Source organism: Oculina patagonica, chromosome 13 (genome assembly GCF_052425735.1).
Source record: "Oculina patagonica isolate OP01 chromosome 13, crgOcupat, whole genome shotgun sequence".
Taxonomy (NCBI): Eukaryota; Metazoa; Cnidaria; class Anthozoa; order Scleractinia; family Oculinidae; genus Oculina; species Oculina patagonica.
This window is the reverse complement of record NC_135770.1, coordinates 8,494,412-8,521,708: the sequence shown is the minus strand read 5'-3', so window position 1 is coordinate 8,521,708 and position 27,297 is coordinate 8,494,412. Positions and strand designations below refer to the sequence as shown.

At 39.7% G+C, this 27,297-nt stretch overlaps 3 protein-coding genes across 4 annotated transcripts in view; 2 read left to right on the top strand and 1 right to left on the bottom strand.

Moving 5' to 3' along the window:
* LOC144635075 (tumor necrosis factor ligand superfamily member 14-like) overlaps positions 1-27,297 on the top strand; it is a 255,865-nt gene that overhangs the window by 105,776 nt on the left and 122,792 nt on the right. The gene's annotated exons all lie outside the window — the stretch shown is intronic.
* The window catches only part of LOC144634903 (lysosomal-trafficking regulator-like), a 73,963-nt gene that overhangs the window by 18,931 nt on the left and 27,735 nt on the right, over positions 1-27,297 (bottom strand). Inside the window, 25 exon segments of the mRNA XM_078493946.1 lie at positions 114-254; positions 673-820; positions 1,087-1,153; positions 2,249-2,407; positions 3,141-3,232; positions 3,813-3,878; positions 4,768-4,854; positions 5,117-5,175; positions 6,054-6,115; positions 6,479-6,581; positions 12,769-12,911; positions 13,502-13,690; positions 14,736-14,809; positions 15,300-15,464; positions 15,795-15,929; positions 17,660-17,722; positions 18,064-18,442; positions 18,768-18,903; positions 19,529-19,614; positions 20,532-20,624; positions 22,068-22,310; positions 23,333-23,418; positions 23,988-24,074; positions 25,167-25,377; positions 26,012-26,831. Coding sequence (XP_078350072.1) covers positions 114-254; positions 673-820; positions 1,087-1,153; positions 2,249-2,407; positions 3,141-3,232; positions 3,813-3,878; positions 4,768-4,854; positions 5,117-5,175; positions 6,054-6,115; positions 6,479-6,581; positions 12,769-12,911; positions 13,502-13,690; positions 14,736-14,809; positions 15,300-15,464; positions 15,795-15,929; positions 17,660-17,722; positions 18,064-18,442; positions 18,768-18,903; positions 19,529-19,614; positions 20,532-20,624; positions 22,068-22,310; positions 23,333-23,418; positions 23,988-24,074; positions 25,167-25,377; positions 26,012-26,831 — 3,894 coding nt within the window.
* LOC144634982 (uncharacterized) lies at positions 9,091-10,914 on the top strand. Its single transcript, XM_078494032.1, has one exon. It carries the CDS (start codon positions 9,159-9,161, stop codon positions 10,626-10,628), a length of 1,470 nt encoding a protein of 489 aa, XP_078350158.1. The 5' UTR covers positions 9,091-9,158; the 3' UTR covers positions 10,629-10,914.

Sequence of the window (27,297 nt, the reverse complement as noted above, 5' to 3'; positions counted from 1 at the left end):
GCAATCAAACCTGGGCCACATTGGTGAGAGGTGAGCGCTCTCACCACTGCGCCATCCCTGCTCCCCAGGGATAATAAACCAAAACCGAACAACGATAGTTACAATAATGTTACCTTCAGAGTTCTCAAGGAACTCGGGAAGAAAGAAGAACTCTGGGATAAGCTCCTTTACATCAGTAGCAGATTCAAACGAAGACAGACGCCATGTAGTCGCCATGGAGTGAAAGGTTCGATCCGGGATATCAAAACTGCGGTCTAACAGTCAAAATAAATTAAAATTGTGCTCAACGAAAACGGTTTTCTGTGACAATATATGAGACAAAAAAGCCGAATTCAGTCACTCGTTGAAGGAATATTGTATAATAGTACTAAAAACAAAACAATACAAAACAAAACAAAAACAAACAAACAAGCAAACGGCAGCAAGGCGTAAGGAAGTAAGAATGAGTAACAATGGCGAGAATGGAAATGAAGTGAAATAAAACAATTAAAAAAAATAAGGCTAGCGGTATCCTCTTTGGTTCGGTTACAATCAAGAACACAAATGCATTTTGTTAATATCTCTTAGAAGGTCCATAATTGTTCCCCAATAAGCACGCGAAGCGCTTAGGAGTCCATTTTCTCAGAAACGTTTTAGGCGTGTGTCAAGCGCGGCGTGTACATGCGTACGTACCTTGATACTGTAGAAACATCTTGGTAAATGGAGGAAGCCGCACCAGGAAGTGAAGCACAGTCCCACTGTTAGAATAATGACATCCATAGTGATATGGCGCCGACATCGGATCCTCCTCATTCGCGCGTTCATACTCCTCTTGTAACCACTAAAACACAAACAACGTCACGTCACGCATTGCAGAGCTAACGCGTTACACAGTCACGTCATCAAAATATACCAGTGGAATTATTACACTCGAAGTACTCACTAGGAAAGTTGTGTAGAAGATAACTTAGTAATTTTTTGCTCCTGGTGCATGTAATTAATTTTATTCACGCAAGCTTTGGATGAAATCACACAAAACCACTGCAGGGTGTGACTTCTAGGACACCGTCAACGGTCGGTCGTAAACAGAGCAATAACTTCACTTACTCTAAAGTTTTCTCTGTATTTGCGTTCCTTTGACTGATTTTGCACAGCAATAGGACGAGACAGGTCACTGCAAAAAAGACACAAAGCAAACAAAACATTGAAACCTTTTCATTAATCATTAGGACTCGTTAGGACTCGCCTCCTAAATGTATGGGTCCTTTATTCTCAAAACTTGCCTTATTTTTGTTATAAAAAGGCACAATGAAGTTAGAAATTTATCACTAATGTTTAATTCTATAGATCTCAAGATTACGTTAAGCTGCGCATACAGATATTTGTCTTCACGGAATGCTCAAGGTTTCATGACTTTTTCATCTTTACACACAGTTTCCACAAATGAAAGAAACAAAAATTCCCTGACTTTTCACTGACCACGCATAATAATACGATTAAACCAAAAGCAGACAATTTACGATATTAACTACATGTTAAAAATGATCGCTATTAACAATACTCATTACTTCCTGACTTTGACGAGAAATTTAGCATTTCCCTAACCAGACACTAAATCTCCTGACTTTTTCTCGACCTTAAATTTGTTTTGGACTTTTTTTTATGAACTGCAGTAACCCTGACACAAACCAAATTCAGAATTCCTACTGATCCATGACTTTGAAAGGAAATTGTTTCCTAACGCCACCCAAACACTTCTAAAAGTGTCTGGAATATTACTTCCAAGCAATACCACGAACCAACTTAAAGCCCTGACCAACGGTAACGCAAGTGGACGCAAGCAGTCGCGAATTAAACCTGCGTACAGACTTGCATTAGGTGACCAAAGAGACTCGCAAGTTTACTCGCAAGTGCACGCAAGTTGCCAGCTTGCATCCACTTGCGTCTACTTTTGGCCAAGAAATTGGGGAAATGGAGCTGAAAAATATCAGGGTTTCAACGGGATAAAGCAAGGATTTTTTTCAGGCTTGTTTTCCCCAACTGCTGGAATTCGTGGAAAACGGTGAGGATCGCGTCACTGCTTGTTTCTCTCCGCCTACCGCAAATAATTTGATTTATTCTGTCAACATTGATCTTCTTTTCAGGATCTATGTGAGCCCGTCAAATGCCACGCAAAGGGGACAACTAGAATACGTCACTAAAGAATGGTTACTACTGAGCGAAACAAACAAACAAAAAAAAAAACAACAGCACAGCAAGATAACAATACCGGAAGCTCTTGACATCAGTAAGATCCAAAACCTCGTGACCAAAGTCGGCAAGCACGAAAGGGAAGACGGGATACTGCATGAGGTCATTGAACGAGCGGCCCGCCATCTTGTTTAGCTCGGTAAGGTACTGAAAGTTGGTCATTTGTCCAAAACGCCACCTAAAGATAACAGACAAACATGAAAGACCAGAGATATGTAAAAGAAAACCCTCAAAAGCTGGAATGACAAGGGGGAATATTTCGTGGCACCTTCACAAAAAGACGCGTATCAATCAAACTCTTCATCTAGCTGTTCTGTTACCTTTTACCTAGCTTCTTTGTGCATCGTGGCACATAAGGCCTCTAGCTGTTCTAGGCGCATTTAAATGTACGAGTGGGATCCTTAGCCATTTGGTAAGCACCGTTATCGCCTTAAAATGTACCAAAATCCCCACGAAAATGTCCCTTTAGGGCGGGGATTCACGTGAAAGCCGTCTCACGAATTAATGCGGGTTTGATGCAAATATCTCGTTAGCGTTTCAAGCAATCCAAAAACTCTCTGCTCATTTCACAAATCTATGTTTTGCGGTGTTTTGTGAATTTTGGGGATTTTTGGGAGGAGACAGTTTTTCTCAAAGGAGTAATAAAATTTGGAGAAATAAGAAATATTGAAGATTTAGTGTGATTTTAAAAATAGAATTCGAAGTTAAAAATTGGTAGATGGAAACCAAAACAGTCCCCTGACAACCTGGAGTGCTCTTGCGTGGGGGTCAACTGTCTGGTGTTGTTTCAAAAACAATTTTCTTTCTCCTTTCCTTTCTTTAAACCTCCTAAAATTTCACTCAAATTCACATTTACCCCCGAATTAACATCTGTTTCAGTATTGAAAGAAAAAGTAGCAGTTTAGCCATACCTGTTTGTCAAAGCGACGAGGTGTTCGTATTGAGGTGCTTCGTAGCACGGAAGATTTCTTTGCTGAAACTGCTCCAGGACGATCTCGCGATCCTTTCAAAGAATCAAAGGAAACATAAGTCTTTGTTGATTTAATTACCTCTGATCCGGGTTCGAGCTCTGGCCAGGCTCATGGTTGGGTCGTGTTCTTTGGCAAGACACTTAACTCTCATATAGTGCCTCTCTCTACCCTGGTGTGAAAATAGGTACCGGCGAACTATAGTCTGTGCATACCCGTTCTCCTCCCCTCACAAAATCGGGGAGGGGGATGGCTTCTTGGAATCTTCTTCTTGGAATTTTCTTTACCACAAGGTCTAGCAAATCAGTGTCTATTTTAGAAATCGACTGTTTGAACAGATATTATAGCAACATTGCTAAAATGCTACGTATTCAAAAGTGGGATTTTGAACACTCATACGTATTGTGAATTCTTATAAACGCTAAATAAAGAACTGGTAAAAATGGTGGAAAACGGCAAGATTTTGAGTCAAGAGAACTCCCTAGTCCTGTTTGCTCTCCAAACTCTTACAAGGTCTTTTCTTTTTGTTTTTGAAAACTTCAAATGATCAAACGTAAAACTACTTGCTTTCTGTCAAAAAGGTAAAACCGCCCGCAACAAAAAGGACTATTATACCTGTCTTGTGTCAAACGCCAAAAGGTAGGTCCGTCCAGTGGTGAGGAAAATCTCCAAGCCATTATCCTGTTTATTGAATAAGATAAATAAAATGCAGCAAACCGCTGTCATAACACGTTGAAGTTGTAGTTCGTAAGGGGTATTGGACGGCCTTATATGCAGTTGGACCTATATCCAGGGGGGAGGGAGGGCTGGCTTATGACGGGAGGTATTTTTATCTACAGGTAGATGGGCCTATAACCGGGGCGGATATAAGCGGGATTTCACGGTAAATTGGTCAACAAGAATTAAAAAGAGAGGACTTTTCCAAAATATTTTACCGTAGTTGTGTGATTTAAAACCTTCCTAAATAAGGTCCTGAAAACGCAAGAATAATGTCAAAGATCTTATAATGAATTCTCATGGGTTTACGGTCCCTCATAAAGAGAACTTTGGGAAATGTTATCAAGTGAAAAAGTTAAAAGGACTGTATGAACTCCACAATAGAATGCTAAAGATCTTAGCTTTTACCCCCCGGGGGAGGGGGGCACTCCCTTATTAGGGCTTAATGGGGACGTGCGGCCCGACAGGGTATGGTTTTCAGACTTTTTTGTCTTGAACAGGGTATATATTTCACCCACTTTTGTCTTAAACAGGGTATCTTAGCATGGACCAAAGTCAAACAGGATAGGCTTATATGCCTGCAGAGGTGTAACAAGCCGAATTTTCACAAATTCTTTCATATTGCTGACTTACGTTGATTTCGGCATTGATGCTTAGCTTAATTCACGATCACAACAAGCCAGTGAGGTACTTGTTTATGTCTTAGACGGGGTATCAAAAATTGGCATTCTGTCTTAAACAGGGTAGGAAAATCAGAGGTTCGTGTCTTAAACAGGGTCAGGGTTTCGGAGGCCGGGCCGCACCTCCCTACCCAAAATTATGTCGAGTACCCCCCCCCCCCCGGGGCTTTTACCTGCAGGCAATATCTCCTGGTTCGAATTTCTTGAATTTCTTCGTACGACCATGAGATAGAAATGGCGTCCTTGTTGCCCAGCAAAATCTAGAAGTAAAACAAAAGACAAGTCACTATACGGTTCTAGTTTAGTATTATTTCCACTCAGATGGGAGGAGGGATAAAGTTCTCAGTGGCTGAGAGCGCACTTGCTAAGCAACATAGCGTATTCTAATGGCGACATAATGATGTTCACATGACTCGCCCGCTTGCTTTTAATTTTAAGATTAAATGGCAAAAATTATGATAGGTTCAGGGACGATTTACAAAAGAAACGGCACTTAATTTTTACCTGACTGCATTCAATTACCTGTGTGATGTCAGTATCTGCAATAGCTTCTTCTCCAACAAAATACATGTGACTTTCGCCTGTAAAAGAATTGTACAGATATAAAACATAGAAGTGACACGTTCTGCCTTTCAAGGCCTATTGTCAGTAAACACATTCTCGCTATCGGTTTTTGCATATTTCTAACTCGAACTTGGATAACTCGAAGCTAGCGATGTTAATCAATCAAGGGTGTTTTAATTTTTTATATTTTTAATCATGTTAATTATATTATCTATAGTAGCTAGCATTTTTATATTGTATATATTTTAATTAATTTAGATTTTAGTTTTTAATTTCGTGAAATAACTGTAAACTAGCCGTAAAGCTAAGATTATTTCACGCTAATAAAGTATCTATCTATCTATCATCGAACACCACGCTAACTCGAATTATAAACTTCCATTTCCCTTGAATTTGAACCCACCATTCAGTCATTTTTACTCAGTTAACTCAAACTCGGATAACACGAAAACCCCGCTGACTCGAACTAAATTTCGTTTCTCTTGATCAAAATTTGGGTCAAATTTACCTCGATAACTCGAATTCCGGTTCTTGCAACTCGCTACGGATGCCCAATAAAATATCCCATTAGCTCTTCTTGTCGTGAAATCGTATTCAAACACTAAAACTAACACTTCAGCAATTTGATTTCAATAAGAGCAACGAACAGATCACGTATTTGACAGTCATTTTCCACTCTTATCATAATGTATGATCGTGTTAGAGTTTCTGGCAAGATAAGTTCAATTTGCACTGTACTGTATACTGAAGTGCTTAAAAATTCAGATAACTATCAATTATTAACATAGCAAATTGGATATTCAATCGACCCCGATAACTCGAAATCCCGCTTACTCAAATTGTTTTTCGTTTCTCTTCAGAGTTCGAGTTACCGGGTTTCTACTGTACATCTTACCAATCAACAGCACTCCTTTGATCTTGTTGTCCAGGGTAATATTCTTGCAGTGATGCAGAAAACTGGAAACAAAAATATATTTTAATATTAGTAAACGTAAATAGAAATTTAAATCTTGAAAACTCAAAATAAAAGGTTACATAGGCAGTGAAGTGGAACCAAATACAGACGAAACTTAAAAGAGCTTTTTCAACTTTGCGTTCGTAATACTGTATGATTTTTCGCATGTTTTATGCAACCTGTCTTATTATCATGTTTATTCTGTCACAGATGATGATCATACTTTCCGTTTTCCCAGTAAACAATTGGGATCGCATCGTTTCTGGTTTAAGCTTTTCATGGGTCAACGATTCTTCAATCAGGTTTAGCCCACTGGGGACAGAACTGCTTACTACACAGGACGACTGGCAGTATCAACAACCTACCGAATGGTATCAGGTGTGTCAAAGATGTAGTAAACGTTTTTCTTGGTTGATGTTGTGGTGTCTTCAAAGAGGTATGATAATGGTGTACTGCCACCTTTGGACTCTGCGAAGGGAAGTTAAATTAATCAGTACTAGCTTGACGAAGCTGGCTCTGGGCCGAGGTCCAACCCCTTACCATTTTGACAGAAAAGGTATCCTTTAAATTTCGTATAACTTTGATTGAAAAAAGGGGCCCCTTTCATATCCTTATATGACATGACATACACCTAAAACAGGAAGTCTTATTGTCATTTTGACGTAGCGTTTAATAAATGAAAATGATACAACCATAGGGTGTGTCTTTGCGAAATATTTAAATTAAAGGCCCTTTTAAATACCTAAATGACAGATTTCCCTACCCTTCCATATACCTAAACTTGTGAAATCCTTTTATATATCTGAAGAATGAAAAAGGCTTGAACACGAATAGTGTCAATCTTGCATTTTAAGATTTTCTCTCTGCTTGTTATGTCTTAAATACAGAACATCTGCACAAGCCCAACAGAAACCAACGGAAGAGAAAAATAGATTCTCCTTCTTTCGTTTTGCAAAAGTGGGCGAAACGTTCGGTTATTTTCGCTCTTTGGATTGTTCGCCATAACAGGAAGCCCTTTCCGGATAAGAAATGGCCTCGATGGTCACAGCTGTGTTGAAAGCCTCTGTTGGCTTGCTTGCAACGAAAGGGCGAGATTTGGCAGCCGACAAGTTGAAAGAAGGTGACGTAACAGAATAGCAATTTCGCGACCTGATCGTGCGAGAAGTCGACGATATCAAGTCGAAGCTGAATGGATTGGCAAGAAAGGATCTACTGACGAGTATCAGCTTCTTTAAGGAAGGAATTGTGTTCCTGTATAAAGTGCTGGATACGAAATTGAGTGGTGAAGAGGAAAATGCGACTGAACAAGGCGAAGGCACGCTGGGAACAAGCGAAAAAAATCTCACAACTCAGCTTACGAACACTGACAGCTTGACCACTATTATAAACCTCAAAATAAAGAACATCTACTCTGTATCAGGGTTAAATAGCAGTGACCACAGAGGAACGCAATGCTGTACTTTGAAAATATTAATTATAAAAGTGAAAGCGAGAAACATGTTGTAAGCGTTGTGCCAGGAAAGCCGAAATACATGTATATATCCCTGGAAATCAAACTTGTCTCGCGATCGTTACTTTGAGAACACTCTTGACGCCATTATTGTACATGTCACACCAAAAGAAATTTGTTTACCAAGCTCTCTACCGAAAGCTTTTTACAGGTATATATATCGGTTTTTTATAGGTATATATATATATATATAAATAATTTTTATAAGTACATTATTGTTGTAATACTATGATAACTATTTATGTAAAGCGCATAAGATCATATATGCATGGATTTTGCGCTATAGAAATAATAAAGTTATTATTATTATGTTATTATTATTATCATTTAAAATTGGACTTTGAGAAAGAGCTCGGTATTTTTTTTATTATTATTTTTAGAACAATTGTGAGTTCGTGTTAGTACTAGAAGTATTTTTCTTGTATTCTCCAGCAGTGACGTTTACAGCCATACGAATGCTTATTTTGTCAGTTGACTTATTTGCCCTTTGATTCATTAATTAAGTCAGGGATTTGATTTCTGAATTGGAGTTGTCAAAAACTCTCATACCATTGAAGCAAGCTTTGCTTTCTCTAGACTACAAGTATTCCCACTGGAATAAGCTGGCCACTCGTGTATTGAAAACTCCACTTCCGGTAAAATTTCTCCGTCTTCTCAATTTCTCAGTTTTCATGTTTGACATAAAAGTTCATCATCACCAGCTAAAGCCAAAAAAAAGTTGTCAACAAAATGCAAGACTTATAACACTGCAATTTTAACGATGACATAGAGTTACAATGACTTTCACGTAGAACGTTGTATTGGTTAATCATTGTCACTTTGTCACAAATTTTAGGAAAGATTGCGTGACGTGCCAGAAGATACAATCACTCATCACGTAGGAGAGCGCTTATTAACACGTCCGTCTGGCCCTTGGTCTGGCCACAAATAGTATCAATACTTTTAAAGATTTTGCCTCCTATATCACTGAGAGTTTCATTAAGAAAATCACGAACTGAGGCCGGAATGACGGGTCTAAACAGCCTTTCTCCTGGCGACTATAAGAAAAAGAAATATGTTCAATGCATAATTAAACCTGAATGGAGGCTCGTGACTGCTCGTGGTTTCGCAATCGGAATTGCGTAAATAAACAGGCGTTGAACTGATGAAACAGTGGGGGGGGGGGGGGGGGGCATATCTAAGCTACGACGTGGTGTCCTGCGAGAGTCGGGGAGTCGCGACTCTAATAAGTTTTGATTTTAAGCTATTTCATTACATAAATACGAATATTGATTCTTCTGTCACTCTTCAATGCCACGTTTACAATAATAGGTGTGATCCGAAATTAACCATGCAGCCCACCACAAAAATTCCGGAGCGTACCTACCCCGTCAGGCCCCGTGGTGAAGAGGCAATAGCCCATAACAAGCAAAGTTTGGTTTCGACTTTCACTTTCCGGGCGAGCTAGCTACAAGCCGGAAATTTTCGGTCCCTGCAAACGTTAGCAAATCCTACCTCTTACATTGGAAAACTGGTTGTTCCTATCGGACCAAGAAATGGCCTCGATCGTTACAGCTGTGTTAAAAGCTACCGTTGGTTTGCTTGTAAATAAAAGCCGAGATTTTGCAGCCGACAAGTTGAAAGAAGGCGACGTAACAGAAGAACAATTTCGCAACATGATCGTGCGTGAAATCGACGACATCAAGTCGAAGCTCGATGGATTGGCGAGGAAAGATCTTCTGACTAGTATCAGCTTCTTTAAGGAAGGAATTGTGTTCCTTTATAAAGTGCTGGACACGAAATCAAGTGGCGGAGCCAGTACGGCCACGGAACAAAGTGCAGTCACGCAGGGAGCAAGGGAAAAAACTACACAACACAGCTTACGAACACTGGCAGCTGACGTAGAAAAAGTTTCGCTTGCAAAGGGAATGGAAACCCTGGATGGGTCTGGCAAAAGAGCGCTTACCGATGCAAAGAAAAGGTTTGACGACGCAAGGATGAAAGCAACAGAGGCTTTCAATAATGTCGCTCTTAGCACGTCTGATCGCATTTTAGCAATGCAGTATCGCGTTATGTCTACGATACTAGAGAAGATAGACAATCCCAAAGAGGCTATAGCAGCGTGCAGATTGTGTTTAGAAGAGTTACACTCCATGCCAGCAGTTCAGAAGAGTTTTAACGTTGAGGAGACAGGGGGCTTTTTGTCTTTGTTCAATAAAAATGAACGCAAAGAAATTATTCTGTCTGTTAGTGATATAAATCGTGTCATAGTCAGAGTCACAGAAATGGCTGACGGAATTCTTAGCAAAGAATTCGATGCGTGGCCTTGCGTAAACAGCAGAGGGAAGGACGTTAATCCCTTGAATCAACAAGGTGATTATCATTCACGTGTACTTCCATGGTCTTTTGGACAGGAAGAGGAAGAGAAGCACAAGCTGTCACACCCGCAGAGCATCACCACAAACACACAAGGTCAATTTATAGTGGCAGAAAACGATTCCATCAAAGTGTTTGATTGCGAAGGAAATTTTGTGCACTGTTGGAACATTTTTGACGAACTGTTAGAACTGGTAGGAGGCAGTATTCGCGTTAAAGATGCAGCCACTGACCATAGGGATAATGTATATGTACTTGCAACAAGTTCTCTCTTTTCAAGAATTCTAGTGTTTGACAAACATGGCAACAAGTGCCATCATTTTGACCTGGGAGGAATCTTCGAAGGAGAATTAGTAGCAGTGAATAGGAACGAGAACGTTTTTGTATTGGGATCAGAAGGTTTAAACTGCACAACAGTGGTAAAAGTGTACGACTTGGATGGACGGGTTGTTAACAGCTTTGAACTTGAACAAAATCCGTGGTGTTTCTCACATATTGCTTCGGCGAATGATGGTGAAATCATAATTATGGAGACTGATCATTTGATGACGGAATCAAAAGTCCTAGTGTTCGATTCGCAAGGCAACCATCTTCGCGACATTTCAATGCCATATTCCCGCGACTGTCATGGCATTTTACTTGCCCACTGAAAAAGTGCTCATCGCTGACGCAGGCTGCCCAAATCGAATAACACTTCGCGTCTACACTAAAGATGGTCGTCTTGTCCGCAGTATTATCCTCACAACAGATTATAACATCCACTCCTTATCAGGATTGGCCGCGACTACAGAAGGACGCGTTGCTGTACTTTGTACAACAAAAGAAAATGACAATGAAAGCAAGAAACACGTTGTACTTGTCGTGTAAAAAAAGACAACACATCCCTGATAATTAAACTTGTCCTTGTTATTCGTAGAACTTGCCTCCTATGCAGACTTTTTGTTGTGTGTGTGTGTGTGTGTGTGTGTTGGGGGGGGGGGGGGGGGGGGGAGGGGCACGTCACGCAATTTTTCCTTTCCAAAGATTGCGTGACTAAGTAAAGAACGTCTGCGTAAGAGGCTATCGCAGAACACTCTTGACTGACAACAAGCTAAAATGTAGGGCAGTTCGTCAATGAATGGACTTACACTCTTCTTTACATGTAAGAATTTATTTTATAGGAATATCCAGGCTGAAATTTGCGAATTTTTAATAATATTTTAAGGATAAAACCGAGGCTTAGATTTTAAAAAGCATAATTTGATTTTTTTGTGTGTTGAAAACTACAATTATGTTCCTAACTAAACTGTATAAATTTTCAAAATTACTCCTTCCAATAAACGGCAAAACTAGCCAAAAAAACCTGTACTAGTATAGCCAAATGTTCGATGCTTGTGACATTTCGACGAACGATACATGTGATTCATATGTATGGCATACAGCACAAACGGAATGTCATAGGCTATCATCTAAGAATATTGACAAGAATATTTTCATCCTAACATCGGCAGAAAAATAAGTTTATTTAGCCTGGACTGGAAAAGCAATAGTCTTATATAAAAAAAGAATGCATTACACATGTCGTGACAGACTATTTCCCGTTCTTGAAACGTCACGCAACGCTTTCCCCAACCAATGTTTGCGGGAAAAATCGCTGCGTAATAAGCTGATTTAATAACAGCTGCGAAGTGACCCTACAAAGACAAGGCTAAAAATTTTTACGAAATGTCTTTTTTGTATTTTTGAAATATAATGTCGAAATTACGAGAAGGGATTTGAACATTCTGGGCCAATTGTCCATATTAGTAAGACTAGTAAGGTTGTAAAACATCTTAGTTAATCGATTTTCAGTTTCATCTACAATGATAAACATGGGTATCTGGCGAAAAATGTTGGTGTTCAATAAATTTCCTGTTCGATTCAGTAATTAAGTCCTGGGGATTTACATTTCTAAGGGCCTGTTTACATGATTCCGGAATGACTTTCATTCCGGAACGAGTTCATTCCATCCCCATATATTTCGCTGTATCTGTTTACATGATACCGAGACGAAATTTAGTTTCCGCACAAGTCCTTCCGGAATAAGTTCAATCGGGTTTTCATTCCGAAATGAAACCACTGTTCTGGAATGGCAACTCATTCCGGTATCATGTAAACACAAAACAAATTTCGTTCCGAAATGAAACTGCATCTCATAAAACCGCATACAGAGGCCACAGATTGAACTCAAAGCGAAAAAGCGTAATAATATTTCCTGTTTAGCCCAAAGAAGTAACCCTACGGTCAAATTGCTCGTTAAAATTACAGGAATGGCCATAAATGGAGACAAAAACATGTCTGCGCGAAACACGCTTCATCTTTATTTTTAATCTCGCGCGAACACCAAGCAAGTGAAAACGCCTAAGGTTGAGCCGATCAAATTTGTCATTTGAATGCAGAACGAACTTCATTCTGGAATGAGTTTCGTTCCGGAATGAAAGTCATTCCGGAATCATGTAAACAGGCCTTAAGTTGTCCGTCCATCCAAATGGTTCCAGGTTGTAATGGATACCACTAGTACCTATGAAGCCCCTAGTTGACGCAAGCATAGTTTCTCCCAAACTACGAACAATTCCACTTTTCCTCACTCGAAAAGTGTAGAGGTCAAAATCGTCAAGCAGCTTTTTTCCTTCGCTTATATGGCGTCTCGCTTCTTCCACCCTCCAAAATTTGACAGTACCCATTTTTACCCCTATCCACGAGGCATCGTGAGAGTAAAGTGCTTCCCCAATAATATTTTGTGTGCCACAAAATTGCCAACAAGCCACTCACTTTTTCCGCGATAGTCCTCCATGAGATATTTCTCGTCGACGTCCACATGAAACCGCTGAAGGCGACACCGCACGCGGTCTGGGCCCTCAGTTGGGTCCAGTCTCCAAGACGATGGAAAATGCTCGGCATCGTACCACACGGATCTAAAGAGAAATCGAAATAGAATGCAATTTTTCAAGATCGTTGTTTGTAATTCGTCTCAAGCTCCCCCAGTTTTATCATCCTCGTTTCTTTACAGCTCACATTTACCTTAGGGAAGGGGGGGGGGGGGGGGGGGGGCGGAGAAAATTATTAAAAAGGTTCCTGCACAGCAAGATAACAGAATATAATTTGTACACAGCAACTCAAGGGTAAAGCTGCAAAAAGTATTGGCGAGAAACATTCTTGCAGAAAAAGTAAAGTACTTAAAAAAAAAGTAAAGTACTTAAAAACTGCCCAACTCCCATCCAAAAATGTAGCAGTCTTTTCCTTTGAGTTTGTAAAAAAACATCATCTTTAATTTAACAGAACAAATGTCGGAAAAAAACTCAGATGCCCCAAGCGGGATTCGAGATCGGAGTGTCGTAGGTTCGAATCCCGCTCGGGGCATCTGATTTTTTCCCGACATTAATAGTTTGTTCTGTTAAAATATAGATAGGCACATCAGAGTTTACCCTAACTTTTCTTGTTTACTTAATTGTCCTACGTTTATCGACGCTGTACCTTGTTTACATCAATTGCCTTAAAACACTACCTTTCGTGAATGAGTCGTTCAATAAGTTGGCGCCACTTTTTTCGAATTTGCACCTCAGCAGACAGAGCGTCCCTGGTATGCTTGAGAAGGGCCTGGCGCTTAGTGTCTTGAATCTCTACAACCACTCTGGTGACATCTTTAGCTACAGACGAGATAGCTTCACTGAGCTCCTCTGTTCTTTTATCTAGTCTGTAACGAAAGTAACAAAACGTTGTAAAAAAAAAAAAAGACGTCCCTATAAATTCACTCCGTAAAATCCTAAAATTCGGGGCAATGTGATTAGATTTTTTTGCCCACAATTCTGGATGGCACAGAATGCTTGGAATAATTCGTATTGCCTGCATTAAAAAAACGCCCATGCAGTCGAGATGATAAGCGCGGTCCTAGCACTAGTAAACTTTGCGTAAACAAATATGACAGCCGTCGAAGAGGCTGCCATTTCAGCCATTATAGCAGCTGCATTTTTTCTACTTAATAAAGAGGAGAAAGAAAGTATGGAGACTGTAATGGATTTGCTTAATGTTTTGGCAGTGCTATTAAAAAAAGGAGAGGAGACACATCCCTCGAATAACGGGTTATGCCGTCCGCCATCTTGGATTTTCATTGGCAACATTCTGTTCATTCTGCCCTTCGGGAACAGAATGGGAGGAATGGCGTTCTGTCCATTCCGGAATAGGAATGCAGAATAGAGAAACGCGCGCATTTCACATTCTGGCCATTTTCATTTCAGAATTGTGAATAAAAACCGCGCCCCTTGCCTCTCTCACTTGACATTGGTCAAGCGTTTTCCCGCGGTTCTTGCTGGTCACATTTTTTTCCCCTGCGTTTCTGATTCTCGTTAGTTACATGTTTCCCGCCGATTTCTAGTTGATCAGGTTCATGCTTTCTCGCGCCTTTTACAATCTACATGTCATTGCTGCTTTCAGCTGTGATTGGCTTATTTGCCGTCATATTGATTACAGAGTGTGGTTACTTTTGGTTTTAGTTCTTCAATCATTTTAATTAAACTGCTCAGTTTCTACACAGCGCGTCAAACTGTCACCATATGCGTCTTCGAATTTTACAGCAAATAACAATGGAATACGTTTGGAAGCATGATAACAAAAGGAAAGAAAATAAAAAAATTGTCGTGGACATGATAGTGACGCCAAAAAAGACGGAGCCCATCACTTTGGCTTAACTTGCGTTACTTCTGAAGTAAGAAACGTACAATGAAGTTGATATTGTGCATTACCTTCTGTAAGCATCAGATCTCTGTTTCTGCCATTGCATCATGCCGGCTTTGTCTGCTGAGTCCCACAACTGCATCTAAGATTCAAACTACTAACTTCAGTAAGATGTGTGGACTTCCAGTTGGTCTATACGTTTTTTTTTTTTTTTCTAGCTAGTGAGCGCGCCAACGACTCGTCATACTTTGCTTCCGCGACGCTCTCTCGACGGAATTTAGAGAAAAAGATCACTTTACTAAATGAAGCATCAGCAAGGTTCGTTAAGTGTTTTATCGCCTATAAACATAAACCCCTTAAAGGTCACGACAGTAAAACAAAGAGGAAAAAGTACCAGTCAAGAAGAAAATGCCTTCTTCAAGAACTAACTGCGTCCATTTTTTTTTTTTTTTGCTCTGTGGCTGCAAAGCAACAAGACGATTTCTCCTCTAGAATTCTGGCACTATTTTTTTTTTTACTGGAACTGGGATTTGGTACTTGTTCCTCCAACTGAGAAGAGTGTAGAGATCAAAAAAAAGAAAGAAACAGAAAAGAAGATATTATAACTAGTAAGAACGGTTAGTTGTACTGACCTCCTCGTCGTTAGTAATCTTGCTGTCATCAGCGTTCAAGCGCATTGCCTGTAAGTTCAGAGATAACATCATGGCCTTGAACTTGTCACCAGTCCTTCTTTGCTCCTCGGTGAGCCCAGGATAGGCGAGAATCTTCAACAGATACACTGCTGCACGTTCGCGGAGCTAAGAAACAAATAGCGAAAACAAAAAGAGTCCAAAGGACGTTGGTAGGTAATAGTGTTGGGTAACAACATTTGGAGCAAAGTGTATCTTTCTTATGAACCTTACGCTTGTTCCCAGTCTCTTCATGGGAGAGGCTTCGTTGCACTACTTTGTCGAATTACTTTTTAGGTTTACTAAAACGTTGTGTTACTTTGATGAATACTTCTGTTGAATTACTTTGTTGTACTACTTTTTTGTGTCACTTTGTTGTATACTTGGTTGCATTACACTTGCGTTGCTTTGATTGCATTACACTTTGGTTGCATTACACTTGCGTTACTATTGCGTTACCTTGGGTCCCCCACTGCTCGTCAGTACTGTTTCTATGATCTTTTTAGCGCGTGGATGGTGAACGACATTAAGCGCAAAACACGACAAGTCCAGGTCACGGTTTGGATTCAACAGGAACACCAGTAACTTCCCCACCTGCAAACAGGACAACCAATAAAAAAAGCATGAGAAGCACGTTTTTGGGATCAACCTATTTCAACCGCAAACTGTTTGGTAGGATTTGGTTGAAGTATCTTAAGATACTTTAGTTTTCGAGTTTTTTTGGCATGCTTTGATAACTGCTTTTTTAGAGTTTCTGTTCAAACGAGCCTACAGCAGTTCGGTGACAGAACGTTCCGTTGTGGTTCAATTGAATTCCATTATTGAACGATCGGTAATCAAACGTTCGAGAAGTTCTTTTGTCTGTTCGATTGCTCGATTAGAAGACCAATAGAACAATTACTGTTTGATGAAGTTCGATTATCGATCGTCGATTAGACACACGAGGTGTACGGTTTACATCTGGATACAACAACCAAGGGTTTTGTATGGCGGTTTGTTAATTACAAATTGTAGTCAACATGCTGCTTGTTGTTGTGCTATGAAAGTTAAATTTAAAGGGACTATGTCACGGATTTCAACTGATTTTTTGAACCTAAAAATAATCCATTTTTATTCAAAATTGCTATATTAGAGCACTGAAACTGTTAACGAGCATCTTTGGCTGCGGATGGCTCGGATGGAAACATATTGCAATTTGAAAACGTTTGGCAAACGTTTTTAAATTGTTTCCTCGCGTCTTCGAAATATTGATATTTATAGGCGAAGCTTGATTTCTATCCGCAAATTATTGTTGTATCTTTCTTTAGATGTTCAAAGATAAGGTTTATCTAGCGTTAAGTTGCCTACCACTAATTTCAGAACAGTTTAGACCAAATATCTGCAAAACCCAGTGATATAGTTCCTTAAATGCAAACTCTGATTAAGGACGTTCGCGCCAAAATTTTCTACTCGATAGATTTTTTAATTTTTTTTACTGCGGCCAGATAATGAGTAACTTGTTTCAGAAATGTGAAACCAATTTGGGGTCACCGACTTTGTTTCAGAGATAAAGCGTATTGAAAACTACCCTGATTTTGAAAAATTGGCGCGCGTAATTCAGCAGTGTTTACAATGCTTGTAGTTAATAACATCGAAGATTAGTGAACGGAAGCAAACGATCTTAGTCACAATTTATAGAAAAGCGTCTGTTACGTAAATATTTCCTAGTGTTTATATCCTTTTTGTAAGACTTAACCCTGAAAAAAGGTATTAAAACCTGTCGTACGGCGAAACGAAAACCTCAAAAATCGTAATTCAAACGTCAGTCCGACAATAAAAACAAACTTCCACTCGATAGATTTTTTCATTTTCTCGCAAAACGAAGATATTAATTTACAAAAGCAATCCGTTAAGAAAAAGTAGGGGTCACCGACCATTTAAGAGAGCAAATTGCAAGCGAAGCTAGCGGAACGGCAACTCGCCCTTTATGTTCTTAGATATTTTACTCAGCGCGCGCGCCCTAAAAATATGGTGTGGCATGGTGTTGCGACATGAATTATGTGCGCAGTAAGGATGCGCATAAACAATTAGCGCGAACGTCCTTAAAGAATATAATTTGAAAATGCTAACAGTTTAGGTCTAGTAAGTATCTTAACACACTGCTGGAAATCTGTGCAATATCTCCAGAGCAAGCCAAGAGAATGAAAATAAAATTAATGGCTCGCGAAAAGTCGGTAGTGATGTCTGATCTATGTTCTACAATGAACTGAGAGAGATAAATAAAAACACATCTCAGAATTAGCTAAAAATAACATTTACGCTAATATCCTTGACAACTGTTTTACCTGTGCTTTTAAAGAATCCTTGGACACGATGAACAGTTTATAAATTTCTCGCTTCCTTCCATCCTGGAGAAATAAAAAAAACCTTAATAACAACAATGTGCGCCATATGGTTCTCGTAGAAATTCTTGATTGAACTTGCACAGTGAAGAAAACAAGAGAACAAATGCTTTCTAAAGTAATAAAACAAACTTCGATTTTTATTTCGATTCTCAGAAGTAGCACTTAGAACTCCGAAGGTTGTGACGTCAGTTTGATTTTATATGGACACGTCACTCACTGTTACTTAGCAACCTACTTGTCAATTACAGTATGCTCTGACTCCATTAAGGCTGTTATATAAGCCTACAACTGTCCCTTGACCCCAAAACAGAGTTGGTTTTTGGACTGGTGTAAAAATCACTCACCAAACAAGCGTCGAGGATTTCCAGCAATAAACTGAACACAAACTGCGCAAACTCCTTTTCTATGGCTTCCCCAGTAACTCTCACCATCCCAGGCCGCAATGCTTCATGGACTTCCATGTCGATAGAGGGAAAATGAAACACAACAAAGTCCTCTGGAAGGTAGAACGTCTTGCAGTAAACGATCGAGTTAACAGCGAGCTGACACGTGATCTGAAAACGCCGCGTCTGTTCATTGGAATTTGCACTTGTGGGTGACTTTTTCAGTTGGCTAGGATCCAGGCACGTCTTAAACTGATCTCGATCAAGGTTGACCCACGACGAGACTGGAGTGAACGCGGGGACTGGGTCTGCGTTATTGTCAGGGCCGCGGAAAGGTAATCTGCAGGAAAGTATAGTAAAATGTAGCGTAAATCACACTACAGCATGAAGAATCATAGTAAAACTGGATTTTGATCTCCTTGGAACTTAGAAATGACACGATGGAGGCATTTTTTTTATCAAACATATTTGGCAGATAGCTCGAGCAAGATTTAAATTCAGCAAGTTGCCAAGTCTCGTTTGTGTTTTCAAAAATTCCACTTTTCATTGTTCTTAAGTTAACTGAAATATCGCTTTTGTGTCAAATAGGAAAAAAAAAATAAGTAATAAGCTGCTTGCAACTTAGAGAGAAAATTAGAATTTTAAACACAGCTACTTGTCCTCACCTTAATCCAGACTGTTTTGTCTTTTTCCCACCTACCGGTCCTTCGCCTTTGCTAACTTCTTGAAAGAAATGCAGCGCGACTTGAACAGCAAACAAACGAAAATACCGAGCACAGTAGGAAGTGGAAGGGTCATGATCTGCAGGAAGAAAACAAAGTTGAACAGAAGAACATAACAGGAAAAGCAAGGAAGTTGAACTGTTAGGGCGCATTCCATTTGTCAGAGCTGGCCGGCCAGATCAGTAAGTTCGAGAACAGAATTCTGCTGTTTGTCAGATTTGTCCTGCCAAAAATTTCAATGCACTGTTCTCAAAAATGGAAAGCGCCCTTTGTTCATGTAACCCATAGGTCGGGAGTCCAGAGGGGGAGGGCATGGGACCGACAAGAAACTCTGCAGCGGGTGATTTACTATAAAGCTGCAAATAACAGTTGCACATAAAACACATGCGCGACACAATTTTGTGAATGTCAGATTCAATTGTAAATATGTGCAACTGTTGGTCAATTTGCCAAATTTCATTTGTCTTTTGAAAATAAGATAAAAGTCAAGTCTGACGACATTGTAGCTTTACTGGTGAAAATATTACAGTTGTTCGTCTGACTGGCAGTCTTTCTTTCTTTTCTTCTTTTTTCCTTTTCCGTTTAAGTCGGGATGAGGGTTGACTGATAGTGTTTTTAATTTTTTCTATGTAGAACTTGTAGCTACACGTAATCTTATTTGCCAGCATTTTACTTTGTACCAGTTTTTACAAATGGTAGCTCACCTCTCTTCTTGTGATCCTGTTCTTCTAAATTCTCCAAAGCAATCAGCAGATCTTCAAACATTTGGAAATACAAGTTGCCATTTGTGCTGCAGTTAGAGGAATTAAAATAAAACTCAGTTTTTTTAAAAAAAAAAAAAAAAAAAAAAACATAATACGAGGTTACCACCTCTAGAATCACTTTCTAAACACTTCGAGATTTTACCACGTTTACAGAATGAGACAGCAAAATAAACTGAATCAATTTTGCCTCTCCCCCCCCCCCCCCCCCCCCCCCCCCGGGGGGCTGCTTATGAAATTAATTCCTTCTTTGCAAATACTTAAATTTAAATCTTAACCCACTTCCCCGGCCTAATTTTCCATTATTAAGCTACTGGCTGGCACGATTAGTAAATCGTGCCAGTCAGTAAATCAGTCCTTTTTTCAAATCCTATAACCCTTTGAATTACGATAATAGTTTTGGAACATTATTTTTGGTCTAAGGAATATTTAACTGTGTTTGCTTGTTTGTTTCACTGCACTTCAGTTTTAAAGGGACTGTGTCACGGCTGATTGAAGTTTATTTTATTTAGTTTTGCCAAATACTCGCTATGAATCCTAATGTTTGCAAAGGAATATTACTTCTATGTATCTAAATACAAAACCATAGCTTCATTGTATCCAACTTTGTCTCCCGGGCGATAAAATTTAAAGTTACAAGCAAACGAGATTAACTTTGAAAACTGTTCCGCCGGACCATTTTTCAAAAACCCATATCGCAATCCGTTTCAATCTTCGTCATTTCTGGCCATCCGTACCTTCTTTTGTATTTACTGTGCTATCGAAATGTCCCTTTACTGTTTTAGGAGGTTATTTTTATATTTCACTAAACGTGAAGGTAATTTTCCCATGCCTTAATTTGGCAAAAATTCGTGACACAGTCCCTTTAAAAACTTGGCAATGGTAGTAAAATCGTAACAAAAGGCATATATTTCAGCCAAGATTATTTGATAATTACGTCTCTTACCTGCAAGCTTTTCTAACGATGCAAACTATAAATTGCTGTAAATCTTCCATTAGTGCGTCAACTTTAGGTACGCCGGATGAGCCCTTTACTAACCTGAAAGAAAGAAATTATCCTTCTATAAGGTAACGCAAGTTAATCAAGAGAATTAACTACAAACTCAACCCACATACGACGCCAGGGGCCCGTTTCTCGAAAGCCCCGCGAACGTAACGGGCCCGTAAAGCTATTTTAAATTATCTGTGTTTTAAAAACAGAGACGTGTATAGGCCTGAAATTTTGTATGAAGGAAACCTCTGTTCATATGAAAAATATCATGGAATTTAACAGCTCTTTACTGATAAGATTTGAGATTTTGCTGTGGCTTTTCGGGTGCGAAAACTTTTCGGGACCTTCGAGAAACGGGCCCCAGGTCCGGGAATCGAACCCGGGCCACATTGGTAGGAAGCAAGCGCTCTCGCCACTGCACCATCCCTGCTCCCATTAATCCTAAAACACATACAGTAAAAACCCGCGTATAAGAACCTAGGTTTTTTCAAGTTAGCCTAAACAGGTTCTTATATGGATGGTATTTAGTGTAAAATTAGGCTAACTAGGTTCTTAATTACGTTCTTAACTTTTGTTCAAGAAATAAAGTAGAATTTTTAAATGATCTGGTCTTTAATGTCCAATAACAGTATTCTTGGAGGCTTCGGTAAGCAAAATACTATACTATTTCAAACCTACACTGTAACCTTCACTATAATTCCCAATAAATCTTGTATACAAAACAACATAACACGATAACTGCTGTAACTATAATGTGTACAGACTGTATTATAAATATATTTTTGAGAAGATTTTTTAGTTCTATATTTTTGAGAAGATTATTTTTTCTTTTTTGAAAATAAGAACCTGTTTTAGAATTTTAGCCTAAAATGGTTCTTATGTGAAGGGTGCTTAATAATGAAATTTTAGCCTAACAGGTTCTTAAATTAAAGATAATAAAGAACAAACGTTCACTGGCTAAAAATATTAAAAACAACAGGCCGTTGTTTTGAAACCCGCAAAAAAGAACATATCAGGAATGTAAAAACCTGTGCGAATGGCTCAAACATTGCGAAACATGCGTGGTCATTCGACCATCGCATAGACTTTGAAAACTCTAGTGTTATTGACAAAGGCTCTTTTCGTATTAGAAAAACTTTGGAAGCTTGGCACACCTCTGCTACTAAGCATGCTGACAATAACTCAAAGCCCATTCCAAGCCAATATTGTATTCTTTTTTAAAAATAGCCTCTTAATTAGCACATTTTTACTTCGCTTTTGTTTTTCATTATTTTCTTTTTATCGCACCTTTCTTGTATATATTTTATCCATTTTGTATTCAATTTTTTATCTGTCGAAGGCTGTAGAGTGACAGCCGAAAGCTCATTGTTTTTAATATTTTTAGCCAGTGAACGTTTGTTCTTTATTAGGTTCTTAAATGTTAGGTTCTTATACGCGGGTTTTTACTGTATTACAGGGACTAGTACTGAACACAACACATGCAGAATCTACCTTTGTTTGTGCTGAAGAGTACAAAGCCCGTAAACCACATTACACAGTGTTTCAAGCAGCCCATGATCAACAGCTTGAAGGCACAGAGCATCCACCTTGATGAATAACTGGCACAGGTGTTGGATCAGAAGATGGAACAAAGATGGCTTTAACAAGCTGTTCTCTAACAAGGCTAACAGAGGGACCACACCCATGGGGCGGACTGAAGAGGCGAGATCTCTGTCATCTGCACCTGAGTAGTCACTGTGGATAGACGAAGGTATTATATCAGTGAATAGTTAAAGGAAAAAGCCTTCTAGATTCTACAAAAAGCACTACTGCTTTACATAGTGGTCAAACCAGGCCGCGCACATACATCTTTTTGAGACTTGGCTGGAAAAAAACTAGATGCCCATCGAAACTTGGTCAATAAGTCATTAAATGGTCTTGCCCCTGAATATATGCGACGAAAGTCCACTAATCGTTGTGAAATATCCACATATTTACTAGGGGATTCCGAGGGCAAACTAGCTGTTCCTCAGCTGCCCAGCACTACCTTTCTAAAAAACAGCTTTAGCTATAAGGGTTCAGTGTTGTGGAACAGTTGACCCGTAAAATTGCGGCAAGAACAAACTCTCTCTAGCTTTAAATTTGGCTGCGGCGGTTTTTTTCCTAGTTAAATTAACAGCATTCATGGAAAGCAGGCTTCTTTCTTCATTGTTATTGTTATTGTTTTTCTATTCAATGTAGTTAATTTTATAATGTATAATAGATTATTATAAGAAATATGGCCTGATGTTTTTACCCGTGTTGACATAAAAATATTTATTAAGATAGTTCCTGCCAAAACTGGCGATTATAAAGGTCTCACATTTCTGAAATCCTCACTTCCAAGGCAAAAGGAGGAACTGAATTGTTAATCTTTATACGCCGCATACACATAGACAATCTAGTAATTGTTCTCCTACTAGTGAACCGGCTCTTTGTGGAACATTTTCCTACTTAAGTCTTGCACACTTTCGCTTCAAACTCGGCGAAAACCGTAAATGCCGCTGGGAACTGCTATCTTCCCTCTTCGTCGAAAGTGTAGCCCCCTACCCCCTCCTCCTGTGTGGAGAATAGCACTTTGAGCGTGATGTATCTTGTCCGACAACACAATGATACCATTTAGGAAACGTACCCATTAACCATTAGGCCACAGCGCTTTTGCCTGATCAGAGCATAGTTTACAATGAATACTTTGGCTTAATTAAGCAGCAAATGAGCTGAAAATTCTCTACACTTACTAGTCTTTCTTCAAGTCAACCTGCCGATCCACAAGCAAAGACAGGCAGCCTTCGATCAACACCTTTGTCACGGCGTGATCATACAGCTGCAACGAAAAGATGAAAACTGTGCATTAATAAAACCGATGAACAAACCAATCCGCCTAACAGAGCAATGTAAATAGCCACCGGCGTTAACTCAGGTTTATGTGACATAAAGTAGCTCCCCCAGGGGGTTTTGCAGGTTGCCCTAACCATAGAGTAAAGTGTCTTGACGACAATGTTTACAACAACACAACGCCACAACACAACACAACACAACACAACACAACACAACACAACACAACACAACACAACACAACACAACACAACACAACACAACACAACACAACACAACACAACACAACACAACACAACACAACACAACACAACACAACAAAACAAAACAAAACAAAACACAACACAACACAACACAACAAACACAACACAACAAACACAACACAACAAACACAACGCAACGCAACGCAACGCAACGCAACACAACACAACACAACACAACCAACACAACACAACACAACACAACACAACACACACAACACAACACAACACAACATAGCGACCCAGACCTCTCGACTGAATTCTAACGCACTACCCCTGCGGCCACCGTGCCTCATACCTGGTTGGCTAACAAATGGAAGCCATGAATCCGTAAGAACTGCTCATATCGTTTAGGCTCCGCCTTTTGTAAATACTGGAACAGAATCTGCGGAAATTATACCGTAAGTTAAAAAAGACCGTAGGCTAATGAACCTACTCATACATTAGTGTCAAACCCAATTGACGCCAGTAAAAAAGGGCAATTTTTCACGGCTGTTGAGATGTTACGTACAAATCAACCTCATAAACTAGCACGAGTCCTCCACTTATAATAAAGGCAAGATCTAGCTTTTTAGTCAGTGCATAAAACCCTAGTTTGGAACCGAACTATTCGAACGAGCGCTAATGAGTAGTACTTTGTTGTGGTACTGCTGATTGTGCTGTGTGAGACTGTTCTAACTTTTACGTTTGAGGATAAAACCCTTGAGTGTGACCATTGCAATGAAAACTGCTGAGTATTACTTTTATGCAAAACTGTTTAAAACGGTGTACAAGGTGCAGCAAGCTTTAACGTTTATTGGGGAAACCTAGTGTGTGAACATCCAAATAAAGCTATTGCGTAGTACTGTCACGTAAAACTGTTTGTTATACCGCACAAGGTGGTTCTAACGTTTACGACTGTAGATAACACAAGTGATGTGTGACCATTCAAATGAAAGCTATTGAGCATTATTTTCATTTGGTACTGTTTACTATGGTGTACAAAAAATTCTTTATTTAAGGTCTGTGGATAAAACTCTGGGCCGGGTTGTTCGAAAGACGATTAACGCTAACCCAGGATTAAAAGATGATCAAGATTGTAATTTCTTTTGTTTTAAAGGGTTTCCCAAAGCTAATATTTTGTTAAGTTTGGGATTGGTCCATGTCAAAACTGTGGGACAGAAAATATTAACAGAAAACCTCAATGAAATTATATCAAATTGAAATCGAATTTCCCGCTAATCCTGGATTAGCTTAATCGTGCTTTGAACAACCGGGCCCTGGTGAGTGGCCATTTAAATAAAAGCTATTGAGCAGTATTTTCATGTAGTACTGTTTATTATGCTGTATAAGATGGTTCTAGCTTGTACGTCTGTGGATGAAACCTGGTGTGTGGCCATTCAAATGGAAGCTATTAAGCAGTATTTTCATGTGATACTGTTTACTATGCTGATTTAACCGAAGGTTAAATCAGCATAGTAAAAAGAATACCACTTACCCTAATAGCAAATTCCCTGACGTTATCTGCATCATGGTAAGCCCACACTAACATGTACTCTGCCTTGAGTACTTCTCCAATCACCGCCGGTACATGCTCAGATGGCAGATTGAATAGCTTCATCTCTAGCAGTTTCATGAGACCCAGTCGCAGTTTAATCATCGCATCAACTCCCTGTGTGTGGCTGTCTGAACGAGTAGGGCAGTAGGTCCTACAAATGCGTAATATAGCACACTGGTTAATAGTGGGCATTAGTAGAATTGTACTAGTACACTAATGCAAATGCTGCCATGTGATTGGCTCAGCTACTATACACCATCAACCACTAGTGTGCAGTTGCCGAAAGTCTTCTAGAATGATGAAACAAGCTAAAGCGTGCCTGCAGACAAAAAAAAAAAACACAAGCAAATTCACTGCATTTAGGGGGTTTCTTGTCTGGTTTTGTTTCGTTTGTTAAATTTCGGCTCAGTTCAATTGAGTTTTTTGTCCTGAAAGTTAAAAAATAAAACATGGGCGCGCAGAAGAAAATTTAGTGGTGAACAATAAAAATGATAGAATGTTTCTGTCGAGGAACTATCGGCTGATAGTTGCCTCTTGGAAATTCTTCTCAAAACTAGCCGATATTAATCCTGAAAGCTTCGTTTCTCGGGCTAATATTTGTTTTAAGAACATCAAATTAAATTGTCGCAGGCAACAATCAGCCTATAAATCTTTGACAGAAACACTCTATTGTTTAAATAGAAATTTCGAGCTAGCAATCTAATCGTTTAATAAAGCAATACTGTATCGTTCCATGACATGACGATTTAATGAACGTCTACAAATGCGACTCTGTCTAAACTTACACTGTACTTGACTGAATCCCTGGAAATCCTTCAACCACCAAGTAGTCATCCGTGGAACTGGGATTAGCCACACTGCTGCGTATAGAACTGAAATCTGATTCGTTAATGAAGTCGTACTCCATAAGATCAACACTGGATTGTCCCTCTCTACTGGGTGTGGAGTCGTACTTTCTGATCACCACTGGTTTGCTGCCTGGGATACTGCGCACGCCTGGGTACGACATTCCCAAGGGGGTCCCAGGGCTTCTTACAGGAGAAGGGGTCATTCTGGAGTCAGGCTCGCAAAAGTGGCTCTCATGTAACACAAGTGCACTGCTACTCAGACCTTCACTGTTCTTACGCGGTGGAATGGTCACAGTGAGATTTCTCTCTCCACCAGACATAGCAAACCCTTCTCTGTAAAACGGCTCTAGGTCCTGGCTCCCATGAGCTGCCTCAACAAAACAGCTGAACCCGAGCCCATCTTCCCCCGTCGCTACTTTTCCCTTCGCAATAAATCTTTCATGCTGTCGTACACTTGGATCTAATCCTGCTGAAAATGATCTGCTAAGCTCGCTGACACTGCGTGATGACGCCTTTGAGAGCTGCTCCTGCTTTAGAACGCTTTGCACATCTCCAAGCTTGCTTGCGCGTGTCTTCGGCAAGTCTTTGTTTCTCAGGGACTCAAAACTGAGTGAACGGCTCATGGCATTTCTCGAGGAGCTTCTCACCGGACTAGTGAACTGGAAGGGATTGGCGGAATGAATTGAACGCATCGGGGCAGTGCGAGGAGAAGGGATGGAAAATCTTGCCATGGGTGACGAATGGTTAGACACTGGAACTGTTGAATTTAGAAAAAAAAAAGATGATATGCATTTGATGATTATTTGACAGCAGTGATGTTACTACAAAAATAGTGACAATTGCGATAATCACGGAGAGGACAGCTACGTTAAACAGACAGAGGTTTTCATGTAGCGAGCAATGTCAATGGCAATGGGAAAACGAACTTCATAGTCGTGAATCTCCGAAGGCAAAAACACCGAAAAATGCACAAGTGCCTTAGAGCATTACTGCATCCACCCATGTGAAAGCAATTGCAAGTTAGCTAGCAATGGAGTCATTATCTTACTTTCTTAATGAAGGTTTAAAAAGTAATGACGGATTACAGCAAATACAACCTCCCAATTAGGGGGTCCTTCTTAACTAAAGATCTTGAGAAGCTGCTAAGGAATTGCTCAAGATGGTTTTTGGTGGCAAGCTATTTTGGAGCGTTCGGCAATGTTTAACGGTGAATTTTTGGTGGG

Excerpts from the sequence above, each read along its gene's own strand:
- LOC144634982 (XM_078494032.1), top strand. The coding sequence starts at position 9,159 with ATGGCCTCGATCGTTACAGCTGTGTTAAAAGCTACCGTTGGTTTGCTT.